Source organism: Eupeodes corollae, chromosome 1 (genome assembly GCF_945859685.1).
Source record: "Eupeodes corollae chromosome 1, idEupCoro1.1, whole genome shotgun sequence".
Classification (NCBI taxonomy): Eukaryota; Metazoa; Arthropoda; class Insecta; order Diptera; family Syrphidae; genus Eupeodes; species Eupeodes corollae.
In genome coordinates, this window is record NC_079147.1 from 107835553 (window position 1) to 107859969 (window position 24417).

The 24417-nt window shown below is 32.9% G+C and overlaps 1 protein-coding gene across 2 annotated transcripts in view; it reads right to left on the reverse strand.

Moving 5' to 3' along the window:
* Nucleotides 1-379: 379 nt before the first annotated feature.
* LOC129938412 (signal transducer and transcription activator-like) overlaps nt 380-24417 on the reverse strand; it is a 34492-nt gene continuing 10454 nt past the window's right edge. Inside the window, exons 1-11 of one of the 2 annotated variants that reach the window (XM_056045958.1) lie at nt 16797-16932; nt 12939-13146; nt 11382-12101; nt 11233-11318; nt 4201-4333; nt 4021-4141; nt 3726-3945; nt 1265-1525; nt 1024-1203; nt 801-957; nt 380-723 (exon numbers count right to left, since the gene is read on the reverse strand). In XM_056045958.1, coding sequence (XP_055901933.1) covers nt 645-723; nt 801-957; nt 1024-1203; nt 1265-1525; nt 3726-3945; nt 4021-4141; nt 4201-4333; nt 11233-11318; nt 11382-12101; nt 12939-13072 — 2091 coding nt within the window. In that variant the 5' untranslated portion in view covers nt 13073-13146; nt 16797-16932 and the 3' untranslated portion in view covers nt 380-644. Of the gene's footprint in view, nt 724-800; nt 958-1023; nt 1204-1264; nt 1526-3725; nt 3946-4020; nt 4142-4200; nt 4334-11232; nt 11319-11381; nt 12102-12938; nt 13147-16796; nt 16933-24417 lie in introns of those variants that run through there. The other variant, XM_056045957.1, reaches the window with a different exon arrangement.

The following is a 24417-nucleotide window of genomic DNA, read 5'->3' on the forward strand; positions in this document are numbered from 1 at the left end:
CCAGATTTCTTTAGCAATACTACATCGATCCTTCAATATATAAATCCTTCAATCAATAAAGATTCAAAGAAATACATAAAACTAATCTTAAAGTAGCTTTCTCTATAGTATCTTCATCGGTTTCAGTACCTAAAACTGATTTCCAATACCCTTGAAATTTGAATGCATGTTCCACCGAAAATTTTCATTCATTTATCTCTTCCTGTTAATTTTTTTAAATCAGCAAACTTTTCCACTTTCTGTTCTTTATTGCACGAATTATTTATTCTACGACACTACCTGGGCCCATAACCTGTTGAAAAACACGGCCTTTGTGTTCAAGAAGTTGTTTCTTTTTTGTGCGAATTCTCCCAATATTTTAATAAAATAAAAAAAGTGATACATTTAAAAAAAAATCATGTTTTCAACATAATTTTTATATTTATTCAACATATTTTAAAACTATTTATTTACTATATTTACATAAATATAAAAACTTAACAATAAGCAGGTTATGTAAATCTTAATGCATATTTCTTTACAACGATATTATTAACTTAAGATTTATTATAATATTCTTGGACTTTTTAAAATGGAAAAGAAACAAAGATCATTTTGTTCATATGGGAAAGTAACTCGACAACTGAGGTATAAAACTAAAGGCTCTAAATATTTTTATTCACAAGGTGAGATTTATCATAATTGTATCCAAAATTGTAATTGAATTCCATAGAAGGTTCATCTCTGTAAAGTAAAACAAAACAACGGATTTGTTTGTAAATAAAAAAGTACAACATTTAAGGCATTTCTTATTTCCTTACTCCATTAGCATGTCTTCAATATCAACAGTGTTGTCTTGAAGCATATTTCCTAGGAGTGAATCAATTGAAGTTGTTTTATCTTCTATCACTGGTTGGGTTTGGATGATTGTTGTTATCGGAATTCCAGGAACATAGCCAACGTTAACTTTTTGATCATCTTTAAAAAAAAAAAAATTAACCAAAGTTAAGTAAAACAAAAATACTAAATTATTATTAATTTTACCCTTGGAACAAAATTTATCAAATAAATAAGATTTGTCAATTCCATGGGGAAATAATTTTGTTAAAACTTTCAAATCTCTTATTCGATCGGCTAAGCAACGATTTTGTAAATCTTTACTTGTCCAAGGTTGGATGTGATCAACATTATTATATTCATTAACATAAGATATTGTTATGGCACCTGTAAAGCAAGAAATCCTTTAAATAACCATAAGTATGAAAAAATATAGGCCATTACTAACCTTTGGAACTATCAGAAAATCTAAGTAAAAATGTTCCCGGTTCTCGAGATTGTAGTCTTTCTGTGGTGGCTTTTCTGCTTATGAATCCTTCAATCAAATCAGCATTCCATGGCTCCAGTAAACGTTCCTTGATTAGTTTAACGGTGTGATAGAACCATTCCCAAAATGTAAAGTTATAACCAGTAAGTTCATCTTTGCAAAATTTTGTCCAAGAGATTTGTACTTCTGGTACCATGTTGCAATTTGGAAAGAATTTTTCATCTAAAGGGAGAAAATGAGAAAAATTATTATTAGGTACTTCCTGATTTTCAAAAGATGAAACAAAAATACATAATTTGAAATTGATTAACATAGATTTGAAGGAGTTTTTCCAAAGTTAAAGGATAACAGTTGCATTTCGACAATGGTACGAATTATAGTATTCATATCATTAAGGCAAAAATAGTAAAAGATTTGTGAAGGTAGGCAGAAGGAACTTCACAAAATTTTAACTCTGGAGCATTGAGACAAGAACAATAAAGGTCTCATTGACTGACATCCTCAATTTCGACATCTTAGTCGTAGGGAGCAACCAAAGGAACAATTTATAGATTTAAAGAAAAAGAAAAGATTTAAAGACTTTCAATAAAGGAGGGGGGGGGGGGGTCTCGCTTAACATATAGAAGATGCTGAAAACTTAAAAAGCAGGAAGAAAGTTCGAAAGTTTTATGGGCAGGTGAAATTCGAAGGAACATAAACCTCGACCCGAAGGCTGTGAAGACGAAAGTGCAAAAATCATAGTAAAACCTGTGTAATGCTGAAAATATGGGAGGACAACTTCTACAGACTGTTTTAAGGGCGATGACGAACCGATTTTTACTTTCAGGAAGGATGATCCTTTCAACATAGACGACGAAAGCCAACAATCCCGTCCTACCGACTTAGACGAAGTAAAGATTGCCATATCTAAGCTGAAGTCTAATAAAGCCACTGGAGCGGATGGCTTGAATGCCGAGCTACAACGACGTCTCGATCGAAACGTCAATATCTACAGACTTTGAGGTAATTAAGGGCTTTGTCTACCTAGGCTCCACTATGAACTCAGAAAACAACACCAGCGCTGAGATCAAACGAAGAATTATTCTTTCTAACCGCTGTTTCTTTGGGCTTATAAAGAAATTCAGTAGTAAAGCCCTACCTCGAGCGACCAAAAAGCGACCCCGCCCTGATATACAATGCAGAAACATGGAATATGACAAAAGCACCTTGGGCCGTTTCAAGAGAAATGTTCCTTGCATGATCTACGGTCCCATATGCATAGAAGGTGAGTGGAGGAGAAGATGGAACGACGAGCTGTTCTTCTTGGCATTTCTATAGATGCGAAGAACGCTACAAAAATATAGATGCAAAAACCCGAAAAATGAGAAAGCTTTCCAGAAAAATGTGATTTTGTTTCGCAGGAAAATAAAAGAAATTTTGAAGAATTTTCTGGTTTTTTGGTGACGTATTTTTTATCGGGTTCTATTTTCGGGAGTCTGTAATCGCTATCGATATCAGTCTGCTTACTTGTAGATTGGAGCTGATCCTAGAAGGCAAATTATAAAACACTGCAGTTTTCTTAAAGGAGTCAACAAAACTTTGTAGAGAAAAATGTTTGGTTCTTGAATTTATGGAAATAGGTGCATTTGAGTACATTACTTCTCTAAACATTAAATACCAACAAATTAAGGTAAACAAATAAGTTGGGAAGAAACTTTGGAGTGGAACTCACAAATTACAAGTAGCAGAATCACTTTTACTTCAGTTGTCGAGAGATTCAAAGTTTTTGTATTAAATTAATAGATATGAAACATTCATTACATTTTTCAATAAGCTTAACAAAAGTGTCACTTTTGCTGCTTTTGGGACAGTTATATTCTTGAAATTAATGTTTAAATCTTTATTTTAGAACGTCCAAAGCAAATACAAAAAGTATAGGTTCCTTTAACTTGTTTTGATCTTAAAAGTTTTTGTATACAATAGATAAACAATTTTAAAAGAAAAAAATGCATGTGCATCCAATAAAAGAAGATGAAATTGAAGAAGAGTTTCTGGAATTTAAAAATATGTAACTTAATATAAAATTGAGGTTTTTTTTTCTAAAGAATCTCAATATTTGCTCTTTCTCTCAAAAAAGATCTTATGAAAAAAATTTAAAGTAGGTACTACTAAAGTTTTTCCAAATTTTATATTTTGTGAAATTCTTTAAGAATATTAAAGGGATTTTAGTTGTTTTTGACAGCCAAACCACTTTCTTGGTGTATATCGTTATATAACTAAAAAATGTGTAGATGAAATCCTTGCTTAAAGAACTAAGCTGTATGGAAAAAATTAAAAACTACATATTTTCTAAAAGGAATCTGATATTTGACCACAACCATATAAAGCTTGACTAGTAAACCTATTTTACTGTTTAGTTTAAAATATGACAAATTTTACTCACAAAGAAAATATCTATTTGCATCGGTGAATCCACGTTTAGTTTCTGAAAAACATTTCAAATATAAAGCATCTGATAGTTTTTCCCATGAAACTTTATCCGGAACAACAAATAATTCCCGTCCGATTTCAGCAAATGCAGTATCCCACATTATAGTTGCACAAGCTTGATGCTCTTGATTTCCATGAACAATTACAACAACGGGTTGAGATAATGTTGAGATCTGCGCAAAGTAATTCATTTAATTTTATTACTTTATAACTTTAAAAAAAGAACTAAGTTTCTTAACTAAACTTACAATAAAAGAAGAATTATTTATGGTTACAGTCATTTGAAAGAGCAGGGCTAACTTTTCATCCATAACACTTTCGGAACTTCCTTTGCGTTCTGATCGTTGAATTTTTTTTATTTGCAGGCCTCTGTATTAAGAAAATATATATTAAATAAGTTATTAGTTAATGGAAAAATTATAATTTACTTGAAATTCGCTGAATATATTCGATTTTTTTCTTGGTATTCCATTTTTACATCATTCCCACGAATTTCTTTTGCATATGGTTCTATGGAGTGGTTTATTTGTCTTTCTTTGTTAAGATTTCTAGCTTGAAATTCTGAAATATAATGTTTAAAATATATAATTAATTGCATGTTAATTTTTGTTGGTTGATTTTTTTACGAATCTAAACAATGTGTACAGACCCTTAAAATATTTAGAAGTATCAGAAAGTAATGGTCGTATTTATTTATTTTTTTAAGGGTAAAAGTTTCAGCTATGGTATTGAAGATTGTGTTTTCGTTAGAAAAGTTAACTTTGCTTTTTTTGGTAAGTACCTATTAAAATAAAAGTAATAAGTTGAAGAATATTTCTATTATCCACTGTACTTTATTTATCCCAAACCTTGTCTTTTATTTCCTTCTTTATTATTTAATGATGAAATTTTCAATTGTAGATTGTAGACTTCACATTTCGGTACAAAAGCGTCCTACTAAAAGCTTTTCATTATCTTTTTATTTCCACTTGTCAACTCTTACTTCAAATGCTTGATGTCAAGCAGGAAATGTAGAGTCGCCTGAATCCAAATACTCTCAGTGTTCTGTTTGAAAAAAAAATCTTTCAAACTGTGTAATTTTGTAGATTTCCAACTTATACGCTTTATTTTAAAAGTTGTAATACCCTTAAACTTTAGAATATAAATGTACAGGTTCAGTCGATACAAGAAACTTGAATGCAAGATAAGTTTCTAGTATCGGATTGGCCAGCTGCCAAAATATCACTTTCCAATCAAGTCAACTTTACTGGAAAGTTAGCCAAGTAAAATCTCCCTAACTATCAAGTCAATTCTACTAATGTCAAAATGACAGCTGATCGTGTTTTTCAACCAACTGAAAATTTAATTTTATTAATCTTTGATTTATTCATTTTCTACATAATTCCAATTAAAGTTTTGTGAAAAAAGGGTTCCTTGTATAATTAGCAAAAAAAAGTAGGTGAGAGGGGCACCTTAGGACAGTTTTTGCTAAAAGCGCTCTAATTTTCTTAAAATACGGTGTATTTTTTCGAATCCTGAAAATTATCGTTGTTTATGGTTTTACCTATCATTATGATACGGTATGCATTTTGTTTGATTTATATTTGTATATGTATAAATATTTTAAAAAATGTCTCCAAGTGTCCCAATCTACCCCTCTGGGGAGGCACTTTTGGACACGCATGGGGCAGTTTTGGACTTGTTTTAAAAAAAGGCATCATTTGGCATTGGAAGTTTGGTTATGATATCAAGCACTGCAACTGACCACTTATCTTCTCTCTCGGGGAAATAAAATTTGTTACATCCGGCCTTCTTTTTTAAGAATGAAACGTTAAAATGATTTTCATTTTTATCAAGAATTTTTGCGACAAAATGGGAAGTGAAGTTTTTGTTTTCCGAAGAACATTGAACCAAACAAAAATCTCCTGAATTTAGAGAAGATGATTCCAAACCGTCCAAATTTTCTTTCTCATATTCTTCGTCCTCTGCGTTTCCGAAATCAGAATCAGATTCAGCGTAGATGACTTCTTCATCCGTGTTTTCTGAACTGGAATCGTTGGTCCTCTTCGTTGTTCGTTTTGGTTTGGTATTTTGCATCCGGTTTATTTTTAATGCCGATTTTGTTAACCTTTTTTGTCTTTCTAGGAAGGCCGCTTCTATTTCATTTTTTTCTGGAGTTTCAGTTAGGATGCGTGCCCTTCCTTTTTTCCTTCCCCGCGAGCCTTCTTTTCGCGGAGCAGCTTTTGGAAAAGGCTTCATCATTTCTGGAGACAAAATTTCTGCAACTTGACTTGATGTTGGTGTCTGCACCTGTTCACTAGTTGTTACAGTGTTTCCTGGTATTGATGGTTGAGACACTTCTGGCGAATTAAAGATCCTGTTAGTAACTTCACTACAATGGAAGTCTTCATCACTAAAAACATTTCGTGAAAAGAGAAAGATCCCTGTTGCTCTGAAACCTGACAATATGTTGTTTGGTGTGAATGAATTGTTGTATGCCGGTGTTACTATTGAAGGTAGGTCATGAATGGTAATGGTCTTCCCTGGATTGTTGAGTAGCCAATCATTGTGTGAAACTAATAGTTTCTTTTTAAACGGTCCCATGACTGAAACATCTAACGGCTGTAACTTGTGGGTGCAGTGGGGTGGAAAAGTGAGAAAAACAATGCCATTTTCCCGGCAGAACTTTATAGCTCTATAGAACAATGGCTTTCATGGTTATCGAGAAGTAGAAGAATTGGATCATTCGTTGTAGACCTCGAATATTTTTGAAGGTGGTCAAGGACTTTAACAAATAACTGGCTTGTCATCCATCCGCTTGTGGGGCTATTTGCTAGTCCTTTCGAACCGTTTGGTGCTCCCTTAAGCATATGATTGTGGAATCTTGCTCTTGGAAATACAAATACCGGCGGTACAGAGTTTCCAGCTGCATTTACAATCGCACACATTGTGATAAGCTGCTCTCGTTCTGCCGAGACAATTTGCCCAACTTGCTTTTGTCCACACTGAGTAATGACTTTAGGAGCTTGTACAACTGTCGTCACACCGGTTTTGTCCAAGTTAAAGATGCGGTCTGGTGTGAAAGGAGCTTTTGAAAGTGCTGTTTCTAAATTTTTTTTGAAATGCTTCAACGTTATGTTTGTTAAAGATAGTTGCTCTAGACAAACTAGTATTTTCGGGCTTTCGAAGTGAAAGATTTCGGTGTCTTTTCATAAAAGACTTCAACCACTCTATGCCTGCAATTTGGTTCTGTTCCCATAGCAGTGGGCACTTATTCAATGCATTTGCATATTGAAAAGCTAGATGTCTTGCTTGTGGATACGTCAGGCCATAATTCATTTTAGAAGACTTTAAAAGGTAAGCTTTTAACATACCTTCTTCTGTCTTGTTGAATACTTGGGCAACAGTATGTTTGGATGAGTACTCTTCACTTTTTAGAGCCTGATTCCGTTTTTTCAAACTTAGTCTATACCCCAAAGTGCTTTTTGGTATCCCAAAAACTTGTGCAGCTTTCCTCAGTGACATTGTTTTTTCCAACACAAGTTCCATGGCCTTACACAAATCAGACTCATTTGGAGCGGATTCCTTTTTTTTCTGATAATTTCTGACCATTTTTCAGAGATATATCTAATAATATAAAACAAAAAAGAGTAATTTCAAACAAATAAATGTATAACAGTATTCAAAAAAATAATTAGGGGGCAGATTAGGACATGTCTAAAACTGCCCTCTGTTCATTGTCCAAAAGTGCCCCGAGAGAGAGAAAAAACTAAAAAGCTTGAATTTTTATAGAGACATTATAAATTGTTAATTTTCTTTGTCGAATCACATCACAAAATAAATAAACATAACTTCAAAGCACTTTTCACTTGAAACTTGAACGAAATTTATAAATTAAGTACTTACATCGTGGAGCAAACAAAAATACAACTTCCTTCCAGAAACACACTTTTGCTATGAAATTTTTTGTGTGCTGGTACCGTTACAATATTAAGCAGATGGTTGTTTGTAATAGTGCTGTCACTTTAATATAATTTTTTGGATAGTAAAAAGTTTTTGTTTTAGTACTTTTTTTGAAGTTGTCCTAAACTGCCCCCCTCTCCCCTAATATTTCTTTACAATCCAAAATATAAATCATAATGGACTCGCAACTTGTCTGAGAAGTTTTTTGTTTTGTTTTTTTTTTGTTTTTTGAAAATTGTGGTAAATAATTACCTTTTTTGAAAAGTGTTTCCCTTATTAACTTCCCGTAGGAAGTTATTGTAATGGGTCCGATTTGTCAAATTGAAAATTTTGACATAATAATTTCGAAATAAAAGATTTTCAGAAAGATGTCTGTGCGTGCGTGTGTACGTACGTTTGTACTTCCGTACGTTCGCGACGTTTTTTTCGTCCTCCATAGCTCAAGAACCAGAAGAGATATCGACTTCAAATAAATGTTGTTATACAGATAATGAGGCAAAAAGATGCAAAAAGGGCTCTCAAGAAAATTGCGCCGGTGGTTTTTTTACCATAGCAGTTTGAAAAAAAGGTGAAAATTTTGGTTAACCCTAAATATCTTACGAACCAAAAACGCTAGAGACTTGAATTGAATTTTATATAATATATTGTAACGTGATACCAAACAGGTATATTTTTTAAAAATAAAAAAATATATCGGTTTTTTTATAAATCAATAAAACTGAAAAACAAAATTTGTCACCTCTAAAATTTTACGACTAAAATATGATTTCATCTCTAAAACAATTTTGTGCAACGAAGAATAATGTTTTTGACATCTGATAAAATTTTGAGAAAAATCTAATCGACACTTTTTTTATAAAAAATAAAAATCTAAAAAAACCATTACTTAAAGTTCGTAAAAATTGAATATCGATTCAAATATCTTTTCAAAAACTTGAAATTTGGGCTTCAATCTTATTTTATCTTATAAGAAATATTGTTTTTAACATTTTGAAAAATGTTGAGAAAAATCGAATTGACAGTTTTTTTTTATAAAAAATGAAAAACTTAAAAGAAAATGTATAAAAGTTGGTAAAAATTGATTTTCGACTCAAATATCTTTTCAAAACTTTGAGATATTGGCTTTAATTTACTTTTATCTTTCAAAAAATCTTGTTGTCAACATTCAGTTAAAGTTTGAAAAAAATCGAACTGATAGTTTTTTTATAAAAAAATAAAAACCGAAAAAAAATTAACAAAAGTTGGTAAAAAATGATTTTCGACTCAAATATCTTTAAAAAAAACTTTGAGATAATAGCTTGTAATTATTTTTTTCTTATAAGAAATATTGTTTTTAACATTAGGACAAATTTTGAGAAAAATCGAATAGACAGGTTTTTTTTACAAAAATAAAAACCTAAAAAAAAATGTATAAAAGTTGGTAAAAATTGATTTTCGGCTCAAATATCTCTTCAAAAATTTTTAATATTGGTTTCAAACTAATTTTATCTTATAAGAAATATTGTTTTCAACATTTGGTAAAATTTAAAAAAAATTCGAATTGACACTTTTCTTACAAAATATAAAACTCTAAAAAAAAAACAATACTAAAATTTTGTAAAAATTTACTTTCGACTCAAATAGCTTTTCAAAAATTAAAAAAACATTGGCTTCAAACTTTTTTTTATTTCACAGAAAATATTGTTTCCGATATTCAGTAATTTTTATATAAAAATCCAACAGTCCGTTTTTTCATAAAAAAATAAAATCTACAAAAATAGTACGCAAATTTGGTAAAAATTGATACAAGCACATATAGACAAACTTAAAAGTTAAGGTCCAGAATTCTAACACATTTTTCTCGGGTTTTCGGATCTGTTTCTCGCCTTAAATTTTAAAACTGAAACTTCTTTCAGTCACAATGAAAAAAAATATCAAAAATATTCTGAAGCCTCACTAGAAAATGCATTAAAAGGTACTCGCGAGAACAAATTGAGCTTTCGAGCAGTAAGTAAGTTTGAAGTACCCATAATAACATGATATGATAAATGGAAAAGTTTCTGATGGGCTTAAACGGATGGGTTTTTTAACAGTCCTTAAAAAAGATGAGGAACGTAAGGTTGGAGATTGACTCATAAATATTGCTAGATGTGGCTTCCTCCAAAAATAAATGAGCTCCTGGATGTAGTATAACAAATAATTGAGGACAAAAAAAGAATAACATCAATAAAAAATGACAGCCTGGCAAAAGAAATATCCAGTAGCATTATAAATGTTTAAACCGTCATAAAGAGCCTAGTTTAAGGACATTTGAAACACTATTTAAGGCCAGGGCTACTATAACTGAACAAAATATTTGAAAATGGTTCCTTGACTTAGAAATTTACTTGACAGAAATTAACGCCAGAGATATAGAGAGACGAAACATAATTCAGCTTGGCACCAAAAACAGGCAAAGTCATCGGCTCCAAGGATTGCAAAAACTTATACGATATAAAATTATTAAATGACAAAAACCAACTTTTTTAAATTACTTAAAATGTTCCTAGACAAATAAGATCGTACTGAAATTGTACGAAACGCTTCAAGAAAATGCGGCATTTACCCGTTCAATACAAATCCAGTAGCCTTTGAATGATTTTATAGACATGTATCTGCAGATACTATGATAGAAATAGAGAATTCCAGAAGTTCGAAGAAGGTCGACGCAGCAGTTGAAGTGTTAACATCTATTAAAAACGAGTAAGTAGGAAAAAATTATTTCAATTTCGATCTTTTGCTTAAAATTGTATCGGATGTTAAAATCTATGTTGAGCTTGCAAAATCGACCAATGCCTCTGAATCTGAATTACAGGTTGGCACATCAGCTCATATAACTTTTAAATCAGAATCATCGCCGATCTTTTTGTATTAAGGAAGTCATATTGGATATCTACCAACAATTCCGAGGTTAAAATTGCATCAAGATCAACAACAGATCTTAACACCGTACGCGAATCTTTACAATCACTTGCAGACTTTGATTTTGTATGAAGTTTAGCATGCGTGTAAGATCTATGAATTCATCCATTTCTACATTAATAACGAGGGCAGAAAGCTCACCAAGTGCTAGCGTTCTGGTTTTGACAAACATTTGAAATACCCAGACCCTATTAAATTTAAATCCAATGAGAGAAATTTTCAATGAAAGCTATGAAAAACCTGTCAAGAAAATACTAATGATAGGTTTTAAAGATGAAAACCAATGACAGCTATAACTGACCCCTAAAACATAACCTATGCAGTTAAAATTAATTATTATTTAAAAGCTTTTTCAAACTAAGTTTTGAAATATTAGATGGTGTTCATGACAGACATTTTTGAGGTAACTCATTTAGACCTTTTTTATAATTTAAAACTGACAAAAAAGTGAGACAGATATTTTCGTTTCTTATTAAAATGGCAAAGAAAAAATGAATCGCCTTAAAACCAAAAGAGTCCAAAGTGAACACCGAGTTTTTAAATAACAAGAAACTGGAATTTTTTGTTCATAAACATACCTGATACAACTATGCATTTGACATTGGACAAACTATTGTTTAGTCCCAACTGTGGTCCAATTAGCCACCTTACTGAAGATGAGAAACTATAAAGAAAAATCATGAATAAAAGCACAATGTAATTTGTGAACAAAATTTTAAAAACTTACTTTGTATTAGTTTTGATAACTTGGTTAGGCTGGCTGTCAACAATAAATGAGTCAATCATTAGGTTTTTCTGCTTCATCCGAATTTCCTGAGCCAATTGCTCAAGCTTTTCATCAGGCAAATCTCGATTCTGGATTTTTCTCATTTTAATCGAATCAATCATTTGCAACAACCTAAATGTTACTTCCACCAGAAGTTCAATGCAGTTCTGGATTTGATTTAATTTATCCATTTGAACGTTATTTTGATTGATGATCGATTCTTTCTGAGGAACATCCTCGGTGCAATTATTACGATTCTGTTGTCTCTGCCAGTTTTTAAGTTCATCGAAAACCGATTTCTGGCATTTATCATAGCCTTCAAAAATATTTGCCAAATAACTAACTGGATCGAAAAGTTCATTAATGGTTTGGTTGATCTCAGATTCGAGGCAAAGATTTGGTATTTGATAGAATCCATCGCAAGATTTGATAAGTTCTTGAATGTTTTTAAGATGATGCATTTCATCGTTGGGTAAAAGTTCACCAGCGGAACTTGTTAATAAAACTTCCATGGCCATTCCTTCTATGAGATGTGTGTAGAACTCAAGAGGTGATATCTGTCTCATGCGACTTAAAAGTAAGGGAACTGCAATTTCGGGCGATGACGTAGTTCGTATGTGTTCATCGAGACCGTTGTAGAATTGTATAGCCACCTCCTCAATTGCGTCAGATTTTTTATACCTAAAATAAGGTTGTAATAAAATATTATATGAATTAATCTCTCCGCATTTTCCAATAAGGACTTGACAATGTTTGTTTTTAAATGGAACGCAAAACTTTTGAGATATTTCAAAAACTTTAGTAGCGGCTGGAAGTGCAATTTAGCCATTTATCAATGAACATTTCGGAAGAAAAAACCGTCATTTGATGTTCAATGTTGGCTCTGAGCTTTTTTAATGTGTGTTGTTTTTGGCATAAACTCATGACTTAACGAAGCCTTAAAGAAAATAGTATAGATGCATTAAATCTCACGTAGGGACAAAACCCTTCAAATTATTATTTTTTGTGGATGAAGCGTGGGTTTTAACCCAACCAATGACTAACCCATTGAGCCAAAAATGAGCTTCGTCACTGAAGATGTACGTCGCTTCGAATAGTAATGAGCTAATACTCTTGAGTAAGCTTGATCTTAATTGCGTGTAAACAAAAATAATAATGCAAAATACGCAATAATTTGGACTGAACGAAGCCCAATTTTTGATAACGCTGTGAAATGACTGATTTGGATCATTATGCCTGTCTATTTGGGCGAGAATTTTACGGCCGAAGTCGCTGTATTCCGCTCCGAAGCTTGGTAGAACATTTTTGTTTCGCTGATTTTATAGATACAATTACAAAATTTGTAATGACAGTTCGATGATTAGTATAGAAGAGTGCGTTCACAAATTAAATTCAAAGATGTGAAGTCCCAATTGTAAAAACCTTTATCACAAGTTATTAAACTATTTTTTGTTGAATCAATTGATAGGTTATAAACTTGTGTAACTGTTTTTTAATCTGTATTTAGTATTGACTCACCCTATATTATCCTCAATCCAATTTGCATAATTCACCCGAATCTCAAACATTCCCTTTCGATCATAGAACGATTTCATTTCGTACATTCCGTTGGTAACTGAATTTGTTACAGAGGACCAAAAACTCGTCATCATAAGCTTCTTGGTCTTCTTCTCTCCCACTTGTAAAAAGAATGAAACAGCTATGTGTAGCTTTCTCGAGTACTTTTCTGAAAAAGAAAAAATATGTAAAAAAAAGTCCAGATTCAGAAGGGAAGTAATAGCAACTAGAACTTTAACCAACTATTTGTATATTTATGCAAGTCCAATTATCAAAAAGTGTACAATAAAATGGAAAGAAACATCAAGGACTCAGCAGATTCTCACAGTGGACTTTCATAAACCTAAAGCTATAGTACGCGAGTCTTAATCTAATAACACTTTGAGAACTCCTCAGAAGGAAAACAAACCTAAATGAACAAGAAAGATATGACCAAAAGTGCCTACGAACAAAAAATTTAGAAAACCTCGTAAGAAGATTTTAAACACTTCAAGGAAATCTTTTACAATCAGTAATTGAAGAAAATAAATCAATTGAAAAAGGTTGAAAAGGTTTCCATGAATATAAGCAATTGATAAAATCTATTTCTCATAAAAATATTTAAAGTTATGAAAGGAAACATGTCAACAAAATACCTACGAACTTTTACAGAAATGAATATTCAAAACAGACATGTGACAACAAAAGAGTGAAGAATTATTTTAACCAATTTCGTTAAGTGAAATCGAAAAAACTTACTTACTTAAGATGGCGCTACAAACCTTTGTGAACTAGGGCCTTACCCAACAAACTTCTCAATCCGCGGTCGTCCTCAACTGCGCTGTCCTGTGGGCGTGGAATGGAAGACTTTCCGGGTTGGAGCATTGGTTTCCATGCGCTATCTGCGATCTCAGTCGTTGGACTTTTATCTTTCTCTCTCGTTCCATATTCTCCCCAACTCACCTTCCATGCGTACGGGACCGTAGATCACGCCAAGAAATTTTCTCTCGAAACTACTTTAAGTGCTTTCATCCGTTTTTGTTAAAGTCTATTCTTCTGCACCGTATAGCAGAAAGGATGATGTAAATGTTCACATATTACGACAGAAAATATTTTGGAAGCTATTTTAAGTAGCCTAATTTCTCTAGAGTTAAGCAGTTTAGAGGGTTTTTTCTCATCACAGATAAGTTTGTGCATGCTTCTAACCAAATTATCTGCAGCTGATTTGAAGAGCTCGGCATTTAAAACATCTGCTACAACGCAACGGCTTTGTTAGAATTCAGCTTAAATATAGCAATCTTTACTTTGTCAAAGTCGGGAAGAACGGATTGTTGGCTTTCGTCTTCTATGTTGCATAGAACATCCTGGATCATGCCTCGATATAGAGTTGCTCAAAAAAGAAAGCCGACAGCTTTAATTTTCCACTTAAAACAGCAAATAAACAATCTTAAACAAACTTAATGAAATAGGGTTTATGTATTTCAAATATTTCTTATTTAAGGTTCATAAAATATAATAAGTAGTAGTAGTAGTAGTAAGTAGATGGTTAGTGCGTTGGACTGTCACGCAAGGGGTCTTGGGTTCAATCCCTGCCTGTGCCACCTTAATTTAAAAAAAAATTAATTTTTGCGGGTACTGCCTCTTGCGAGGAATTGACAAATCCTTCAAGAGTAATTCTTGTCATGAAAAAGTGCTTTCTCAAACTAGCCGTTCGGATTCGGCCTAAAATTGTAGGTCCCTTCCATTTCTGACAACAGTACTCGCACACAGGAATGGTTGAGAGTTGTAAGTCACTAGGCCCTGGTTCACAACGGACTGTTGCGCCACCCCATTTGATTTGAAAATATAATAAATGAAAATGTATTACTAAGAACGGTTTCTTAAAATCTTATTTAAAAAAAAACACCAGCATATTTTACATCAAAAAAGAAATCGGAGACTTCATTAATGACTTTCACAAAAATAACAAAAAAATGAAGAAAAACTAATATTTTATAGGCAGACCTTTGCTCTGTTTTACCGCATTCGAGCTTTTTGGCATTGATTGGACAAGTTTTTCACAAAAAGATGCTGGAACTTTGTCCCATTCACATTTTAAGGTCAGTTCTAGGTCCGTTTTGCTTTAAATGGTGTAGTTTTTCACCTGGTTTTCCAAATAGCGCCACAGGTGTTCCATCAAATTTAATCCTGGAGACTGATGAGGTTTCAAGCACACTGCGACAGTTATAAAGGAGCCACAAGCGTGTTTTTTGAGCGTTGTGCTCAAATCATCTCTAATTCCCAATTTTTGCGCACTCTGGTTTAAATTGTCTTTCAAAATCTGAATATATTTATATTGGTCCATAGTTCCGTTTATAAACACAAGATTGCCTTTTAAAATATATACATATGAACACTTTTGAACATAATTTTAATTAAACATTTTTAAAAAACGACGAAAACATAAGGTGTCCGCTTTCTTTTTTGAGCAACTGTATTGTTTTGATGGCTAGGACTGCTTGTGACTCGATAGGCAAAGAATTTGGCGATTCCTTGAGATTGCAGCCGTCCGACGTTGTATCTTCTCCCAGCATCGCCCTAGTATGTCTTGCGTCTGGCAACCCTAAGTAATGCCCTGGCTATAACGAGGTAGTGGTTCAAGTTGATGATAGCTCATTGAAAATTTTGGACATCCATGATGCTGGAAGCGTGTGTAGCGTTGATAGCAATATGGTCAATCTGGTCAAACGTATATAGATCTGGAGAGCTCTAAGTTTCTTAATGGATGTTGAGGCGTGGTAAACACAAACTGGCTACCATGTTTTTTTTCCCTGCAGCAAAACCAATTAACCTACATGTGTAATGGGTAGTGTTGGCGTGCAGGCTGTTTTTTCCGATCATTCCACCAAAAATGTCTTCCCTTCCGCCCAGGAGATTTTTAGTATCGTAGCTCTTCTGTGGGGTTCTGTGCGCATATAAATGTTGCCGAATTTAGCCTTGATGCAAAATTTGGCACTCGTTGATGCACCTATAGCTCAAGACTTGTTGCCTTAGTCTGGCTCCAATGACAAAGCCGCATCTAAATAAGCGTTGTTGGTTTTCTCGGTAGCAGTCACCAGCAGCAGTTTTTACCCTTGTTTTCAAATACAATAACTTTGTATAATAAACCACTCGAATACGCTAAGGACTTCGTATTCATTGATCAAATTATTCGTTCCAATGACTAAGGCATGAAAACAATTCTGGAATGCCAAGCATCTTCTGGATTTAAATATTTCAAACAAAACAAGTAATTACGTATTCCATAATTCATATCATGCACCTCTCTGATGACCGTTAGACAAAGCTGTCTATGAAATGGACCCCACTTGGTGGAAGGAAAAATCTAGGAGGACATTACAAACGCGGGAAAGATGATATTCAGGCCAGATGTACACTCTACTGGTGAGAAGCCCAAAAAAAAGGAATATCTTGAAGAGGCTTATAAGCAAACATCCTTACATTTAAATAAAATAAAAATAATTCATATGTACATACTTAACTTTTATTTTAATTACTGACGCTTATCCATTTAATAAATTAATGAGTGAATAAAGCTTGAAATAATAATAATAATAATTAATATATTTGAACTAAAACCAAACCGGAAAATTGCTTTTTTTCAATCGAAGTAGTAATTTGTAAAAAGTAAAGGAACGTATACCGGTTTACTAAATTAATATGCAAAAGCACTTTTATTGGATAATCAGAAACACATTACTTGTATCGTTTTTTGATATTGAATAATATTGAAAATTCATGTACTACCATACATTTTTCTTTTTGTGCGAAAAAATAATTCAACAAAAATAGTCAACTTACCTTTATTTTCATAAAAAGAATAACAATTTTTTTAAAATAATACCACTGGACACAAGTCCAAGAAACACTTTTAAGCCTTGAACTACTGTTGAATGCAGCAATCTTTTCTTAACTAACCTAAGGCAGAATAAACACAAACTGTCTGAGATCTTTTGTTTAGCTTTTTCAGAGACATCAAAAGCTTTATAAGAAGAATTTAAGTTTTAACTTAAAATCTACATATTCTCAGCTGATGCAAGCCAACTTTTGGAATATACCCTTCGAATTACGATTGTTAATCGATCACATTGTTATTGTTTTTGTTTGATCTTTCTATGTTCTTTCGAAAGCTTAGAATGGTTTAATATTCAAAGTGAATACACCAGCCACGAGCGACCAGCTTATGACCAGCTATGCATTTTTAACTTACCATAAATAAGCTTTCAACTGGCGGTTTTAATGGGTTTTTCTTGGAATCAATATTAAAACATTTATATTAAAGTAACAATGCTTTGGGAAGAGAAAGAACTGTTTTCAAATCAAAGTGCAAAAGTTGTTATGGAAGAACGCGCGCCGGCGATCGCCGTGTGCCAATACTTCGCTTCGTGGTGAGCCAAACATGGTGTCTGTCCGAAAGAATATAAACATTATACAAGAAATGGGTTTTTTAGTAAATAAAAACGTTTTGGAATGAAACTCTCAACTGGAATAAGATTGGTTTTTACGTCTATTAAATTGTTTGTATTTGTGTATGAAGTTTTGATTTTTGATTATCTGGATATACCGAGTGGTAAAGGGTTTTTGTTTTTTTTTGTATTGGATTTTCAAGGAGAAATAAATAAATAATTTGCCATTATGTTTTAAACATTTTTTAAGAAAAGTAACCAAAGCGGCAATGCAGACGAGACGCAGATTTTTATCAAAATCTTAAAACTATCTTAAAGCTAGACAAAAATTCTTAAAAATTACATTTCAAAAACTTAAAAAAAAGGCTCTAAGTTAATCCTTTATCTTATAACTACTGCCTTTCGGCCTAAGAACAATTTTAATACTATATAACAATTACTTAATCTAAAACCAAGAACATTTTAAAAAAAAAAATAAAATATTGTTTTTTATTTATTTGTTAATACTCAAGCTTTTAGTTATGTTGTGTGTTCTTTTTTTGTTGTTTTTTGTGTTTTTTTTTTCTTGTAAGCTGGCCAAGACCAAACGCCCTAGACAGCTTTAAATGTCATTCTCAATTTAAAGCCACCAAAAGTGGTTCTCCTGCCTGGCCCTATCTCTTTGGTCCCATTCGGAAACAGTCCTACTGAACCAAAGGCGCTCGGCTCCGTCAAGTGCGAGGACGTCTCGACTGTAAAGGAGTCGCCTTTCTACAGTTTAACGGCTGACGTGGTAGTCAAGCGGAACCGCCTCCCTATCCTGTATCAGCCCTCGATTGTCTAAATAAAAAAAAGCTTCGGTCGAAATGTTGCGATTTGGTCCAACGATCACTAGATTTTTCGAGTTTTTTCTTGTATCCCTTGAGGCTCCTTACAGCGGAGTCCTGAACAGAACCGTTTCGTATTTCTGAAAGTTGATTTTCAACTTCAAGTCATCGCAATATTGCTGAATCTTGTCGAAGTTACCCTGCAAAAGTGTCTTGATAACCTCAATTTTTCTGTACGCAATTAGGTTATGTACGCTATTGCCTGAGTCTGACTTGCTATTAGATCACTGGTGTAAATGCTGTATAAGATTGGCAAGTTAACCGCTCCCTGTTAAAGACCATTTTTAATACGAAAGATTTTGGTAGATGTTACATTGCCAAACTCCGAAAAAAGTATTGCTAACAGTGGAAACGACACGACTAATAAAAACAGCCCATTGTATTTGTTAAAGGTCTTCTGATGATTTGACGGTGAGTGCCGGCAAGCACTAAAGGACCAGAGCTCTACGAGCAGAAGAGCAGGGTTCTTAGATGGAAAAATCAGAAACAAGATTTGTTGATTTTACAAAGTATAAAGGTACCAGCCTTTACCCAAAGACCACTTCTCCAAATTATGTAACTGCGATGACGAATCGAATTGCGCTGTAAGGGAGATAAAACCACTCAACCTAAGCGAAGCAAAACAACAGTTTCACCTACCCGATCTCTGAGAAGCAGCAAAGCTGGAGCAGAATTATTTAAAGCAGTAGGCGATGACTTCGTAGGGCATATGCACTTGCAAAATAGGGTCGGGAGAAAGCTTGTCCGATAAGTGGAATCTCAGCGTAGTTTGCGCAGCACACAAGAAAGACGAACCTCTTAATTTAGACAACTAAAGAAGCATCAGTCTCCTGAACTTCGCATATAACATTTTTCCTGCTGTATTAGATGAACATCTGAAGTCGTTCGTCAACAACCTCATAGGTCCTTATGAGTTTGGTATCAAGTGAAAAGTCCACCATAGTAGTATGAAAAAACCTGAGCTGTTCTTTTTTGTACGTATGTTTGAATTGTGTCGAGATGGGATGAGGCCATACTAGGTGTGATTCTCATGGGTTAGGTTAAAACATTTTAAAAAGAAGATAAGTTACTGCAATACATTTTTATATACGACGTTTTTTGTTCTTCTTTCCTTGGCTAGAACGTAAAGATTTTGTGGGTTTGAGACTCGTAAGCACGCTACATATAATTTTCAGTGGAAAAAACAGAAAAAACAAATTTACACCTGCAACTTTCAGCGTTTGCCCCTGAGCTTTATTTATTGTTATTGCAAATGCTGCTTTCAGAGGAAAATTCACTCTTTTAAACTTAAAAGGCAAATCGGTTGGAATAATCGGAATGCGGGGAATCAAAACATTTTTTCCTTTCGCTATTCCGGTCATGATTGCAGTTTTTATAATTATTTATAATATTTAGTCCTAGGTGACTTTGGTGCGTCAAGATTTCTCATTAACAGGACTGGATCACCAACCTTTAATCTTAACTTATGAGAAGGCTGATAATTCCAAAGAAAGAAGAAACTCTATGGGGTATGATGTTACTTGCTCCGTGTCCATAACGTTGTCTACTGAAAAGTACCTGAGAGGTACTCGACGATATCTCCCTCCACATACGACATAATTTGTCTACAGACAATTTGACAGAATTCATGATTCAACGTAATCGAGCCGTTACAGTCTGTTGGCATATAAACTTTTCCGATTTTTAGAAGAGCAGCGGCATATTGTCTCCTGATTGAGAATCATTGTGTAGCTGTACTCATCATATTCGTAGCCAGACAAAACTTTTTCACAAGTACCCATAACACAGATGCTTTCAAACATGCGTTTATTTCATCTTCCGGTGAACCTCTAGTAATTACCGGCAGGGTCTGTTTAAAGTCGCCAGCTAAGAAAACCACCATCCCTCCCATGATAGCCCGGTTGTTCTTGATGTCTTTCAGTGTGCGATCTATCAACTGATTTTTTGTGGGACATTGTACATTAATCCCAAACCAACAATTTACACTGCTCCCACATTCTTCCACGCTCACTACTTTTGCTGATATTACATCCTGAGTTTTCTCATGAGCTAAGTCAACGTCAGTTTCAGAACTGAGTGTGCTGGCCGTCCACCACTAAGCAGCGTAGCTGCTATTCCTGCGGAAGCGACTGCTAAAGCAACTCCATTGTTTTTTCGAATTCAAGCTAACAATATATTCAAAAGAAAAGTTTTGCCTGTGCAACCTGGAGAATCTTAAAATAGCAAACCACCTTCTCCGCTGGAAATTTTTTGTATAACAGTGTCAAAAACTATTTTTTGTTCTGAGTTTAAAAGTGAAACATCCTCTGTTATTATCTGCTCTAGAGCGACAGTATCATAATTTAATTCTCGAACTAAATCACTGCTCACTTCCCTTATTCTCTGCGTGGTCTGGTCATCCCAAATTCCGATAAGTCTTTCCCAGTAATATTTATAACTTGATCTTCTACAAAAGTTAACGCCTCATCGTAAATTATATCAGTCGGATTTGTTCTTGAACTCTGTGTAAAATATCATCTGCCATATCATTTTTGAACTTACCCCACAATTGTATAGGATTTGGCACATGTTGCTACTAATATAGCAAAAGCTCTTGGACTTTGTAAGCAGATTTGCATGGTGCGGCCCCTTCTAGAGTTAGTTTCCACTGGTTGTCGTTCTAATAACCCTTTAGTCTCACACGTCTCTCGAAATGTTGTAAATTCTTGATCATTATTATTTTTTAGATCATTAAAAGAGGTTGATGTAACAGCATTCTCAAACAGAAACATTCCATGTTACTAACATGAATCGTGTATACTCGCCCTATGGCATCTCCGGATTTGACACCAGGCCAATTTTTAACTGGCACTCCTTGAACGCTACGTTTCCATTATTTTCGTGTTGCATTCCAGGTGTAATACCTTGGTACCTCGACGTAAAGAAGCGTAGTGAAAGCGATCAGATTCTCCGGAAAGTAATTTTTCCTATGGGAATGCGTTGTTTTCCCGAGGTCAAAAGTAACTCATGTCCTTTCTTAAGTCTCAAACTATCTCCTTACAAAATTTTATTTAAATATGTTGAGTAGCTTAGGCGTAAAAGCGATCGTGCATCTAAATTTTCCCATGGGAATGCGTCATTTTCCCGGGTTAAAGAGTAGCCTATGACCTTTTTCGGGTATCAAAATATCTCCATACCAAATTTCATGCAAATTGGTTCAGTAGTTTAGGAGTGATTGAGTAACATACAAGCAGAGTTACTTTCGCATTTATAATATTAAAGTATGGAAATGGATTAGTATGGATAAAAACTTTCAAAAAATATAAGAAATAAAAACTTTCAAAAAAGCAACTAAAAATTGGTTTTCGACTAAAAATCTCAGAAATAAAAACTGACATCTAACCCAAACTTAATTTATCAAATGCAAAAAATTGTTGTTTACTTTTAGATAAGTATTAAGAAAAATTCAATTGGCAACTTTTTTCAACAAACTGATAAAAAAATGGTTTTGGATCATGAGAACACAGAAATATATTGAATACAAATTTCTCACAAAAAAAAGCTTTTATTAATATTTTATTGAACTCTTACACAAATCGAAAGACGTGCACAGATGGCAAGTTATCAGTCACTAAATTATCTTAGATTCATAATAGCTGTACTACATTGTGCTAATTTAATCCAGTTTTGAACAAATTCCTGATATAAATCGGATTTTTAATATGTCAGCTGATGGGCTGATTAAATTATTCAATTGTTAATTTTGATCGAAAGGCAATAACTACATATAAAAAGGCAACAAAATGTATCATTTAAAAAAATACAAACAAAACTTGAAAGCTAATTTTAAATCTGCATATTTATTAAAAACATAAACAAAAAAATGCCGGCATAGTGAGTAATAAGTAAGTGATATTAATTAATAACAAAAGTAAAATAATCCAGATTTGAAATATTATTCTAATTGTTCGCATATATCTATCAACTGATCTCATTATATTTTTAAATAATTAATTTAACATAAACTTTAAGATCAAAATTATTCCAATCTACATATAGTTTATTTTAATATAAATTAATATCTCAATAAAGCATCAAAATGATATAAACGATATAACAACAAAATTAAAAACAAAACAAAGATTAGGAATTCAATATAAAAATGATAATGAATCACGACACGAGCTTATGTATACTTCTGATATAAACTACGTAGTCTTTGCAAATTTTCCTGGAAATCATTCAACTTATAATTTGTCTGTACTTTTCATATTTTTTACTAACTGTATACACCACGTCACGTCACATTAAAACAAAACGACGACGACGCAAGTTTTTGTAGGTATTGTTTATAATTTTTATTTATCAATGCAAAGATAAACTTCGTCTTCTAATCATTTGATGTTGTAAAAAGATTGAAATTGAGCTTTTGAAAAAAAGGTAGGAAGTAGTATTTAAAGTTTGATAGTAATAAAAGATTATAAATAGATATAAAGTGGGAGGCAAGTATGCTAATTCTTTAAATGATGGATAAAACCAATTTGGTAACATTTTGGATTTTTTAATTGTCATGCATTGTATGCATAAAAGTATATACAAGGTTAAAGGTCTTGTACACTCCGCTGCAACTGAATACGCACAAACATTTTCGAAAATAATTTTTACATTTTTTTTATATATTACCCGTGTTTTGTTGGGAAATCTATCCATAGTAAAGTAGGATTTTACACGAATAACAAAAACAATATCCATAGTGAGAATAACACCGATAAAAGTTAGAGTAGAATCTCACTATGGATAGGTTTTTGACATTTATACGAGCCTGGAATGGAACTTATGTGATTTCGTTCTCAAATGTTGGTACGATTGATATTGCATTTGTATCTCGATGGCTGTGTTCGTTGAGTAGTTCTGCATTTAGAATCATATGTGTTTTCCACTGCGGAAAAAACGAATCTATTACTGTTGATATTATTTAGTTTTGTTAGTGAAAATGGACCAACTGGGCTTATTTTGCATGAAAAAACAATAGAAAAGATATTTATGTTTGCTATGTTTCCAAAAAAGGTTTATCTCAGTTTAGAATAGATAAATCTCAACTCGATTCAGGTATATAAAGAATTGAGGCGACCTTCAAGCTCGCTTCAACACCACATGTTAATGTAGTAGTCTACGAACAAACCCAATTTTTGAAGTGTTTTATTATTATTTATTTATTTTGACAGATCTTCTTTCAGATGTACCAATTTTTAAATACAAAAATCTGGCCACTGCGGATCGTTTTGTTGGGAATTTCTCACTTTAGTATTTATGAAATGCGAACAAAGTAGGATAGGATTAGAAAGGAGAAACCGATGCACATTGGTTTTGAATGTCTGCACATTGTAATGAGTGGGAAATATTGCGTCAGATGAAGCATTTCACATTATTGTAGTGCGGCTAAAGAAAGAATCTCTGTACTTAACAGTACGTCCGAAATTGGGCTCGAGGGTAAATTGATGGGCATTCCTAGCAATACGGGTATTACGGTGGGGAGGTATGCAACTGGCTATTTCGCTAGAGCATTTTTTATAAAAAAAGAGGCTGGGATGCGACCCACACTGATAACTTCCCATCCCGTCTGTCGATTTGTCTTGCTTAAAAGTTTGTCTATATGTACTTGTATCAATTTTTACCAAATTTGCGTACTATTTTTTGTAGATTTTATTTTTTATGAAAAAAAACGGACTGTTGGATTTTTATATAAAAATTACTGAATATGGAAAACAATATTTTCTGTGAAATAAAATAAGTTTCAAGCCAATATTTTTAAGTTTTGAAAAGCTATTTGAGTCGAAAGTAAATTTTTACCAAGTTTTAGTATTGTTTTTTTTAGAGTTTTATTTTTTGTAAAAAAACTGTCAATTCGATTTTTTAAAAATTTTACCAAATGTTGAAAACAATATTTCTTATGAGATAGAATTACTTTGAAGCCAATATTTAAAATTTTTTAAAAGATATTTGAGTCGAAAATCAATTTTTACCAACTTTTATACATTTTTTTTTAGGTTTTTATTTTTTGTAAAAAAACTGTCAATTCGATTTTTTTCAAACTTTAACTGGATGTTGACAACAAGATGTTTTGAAAGATAAAAGAAAATTAAAGTCAATATCTCAAAGTTTTGAAAAGAT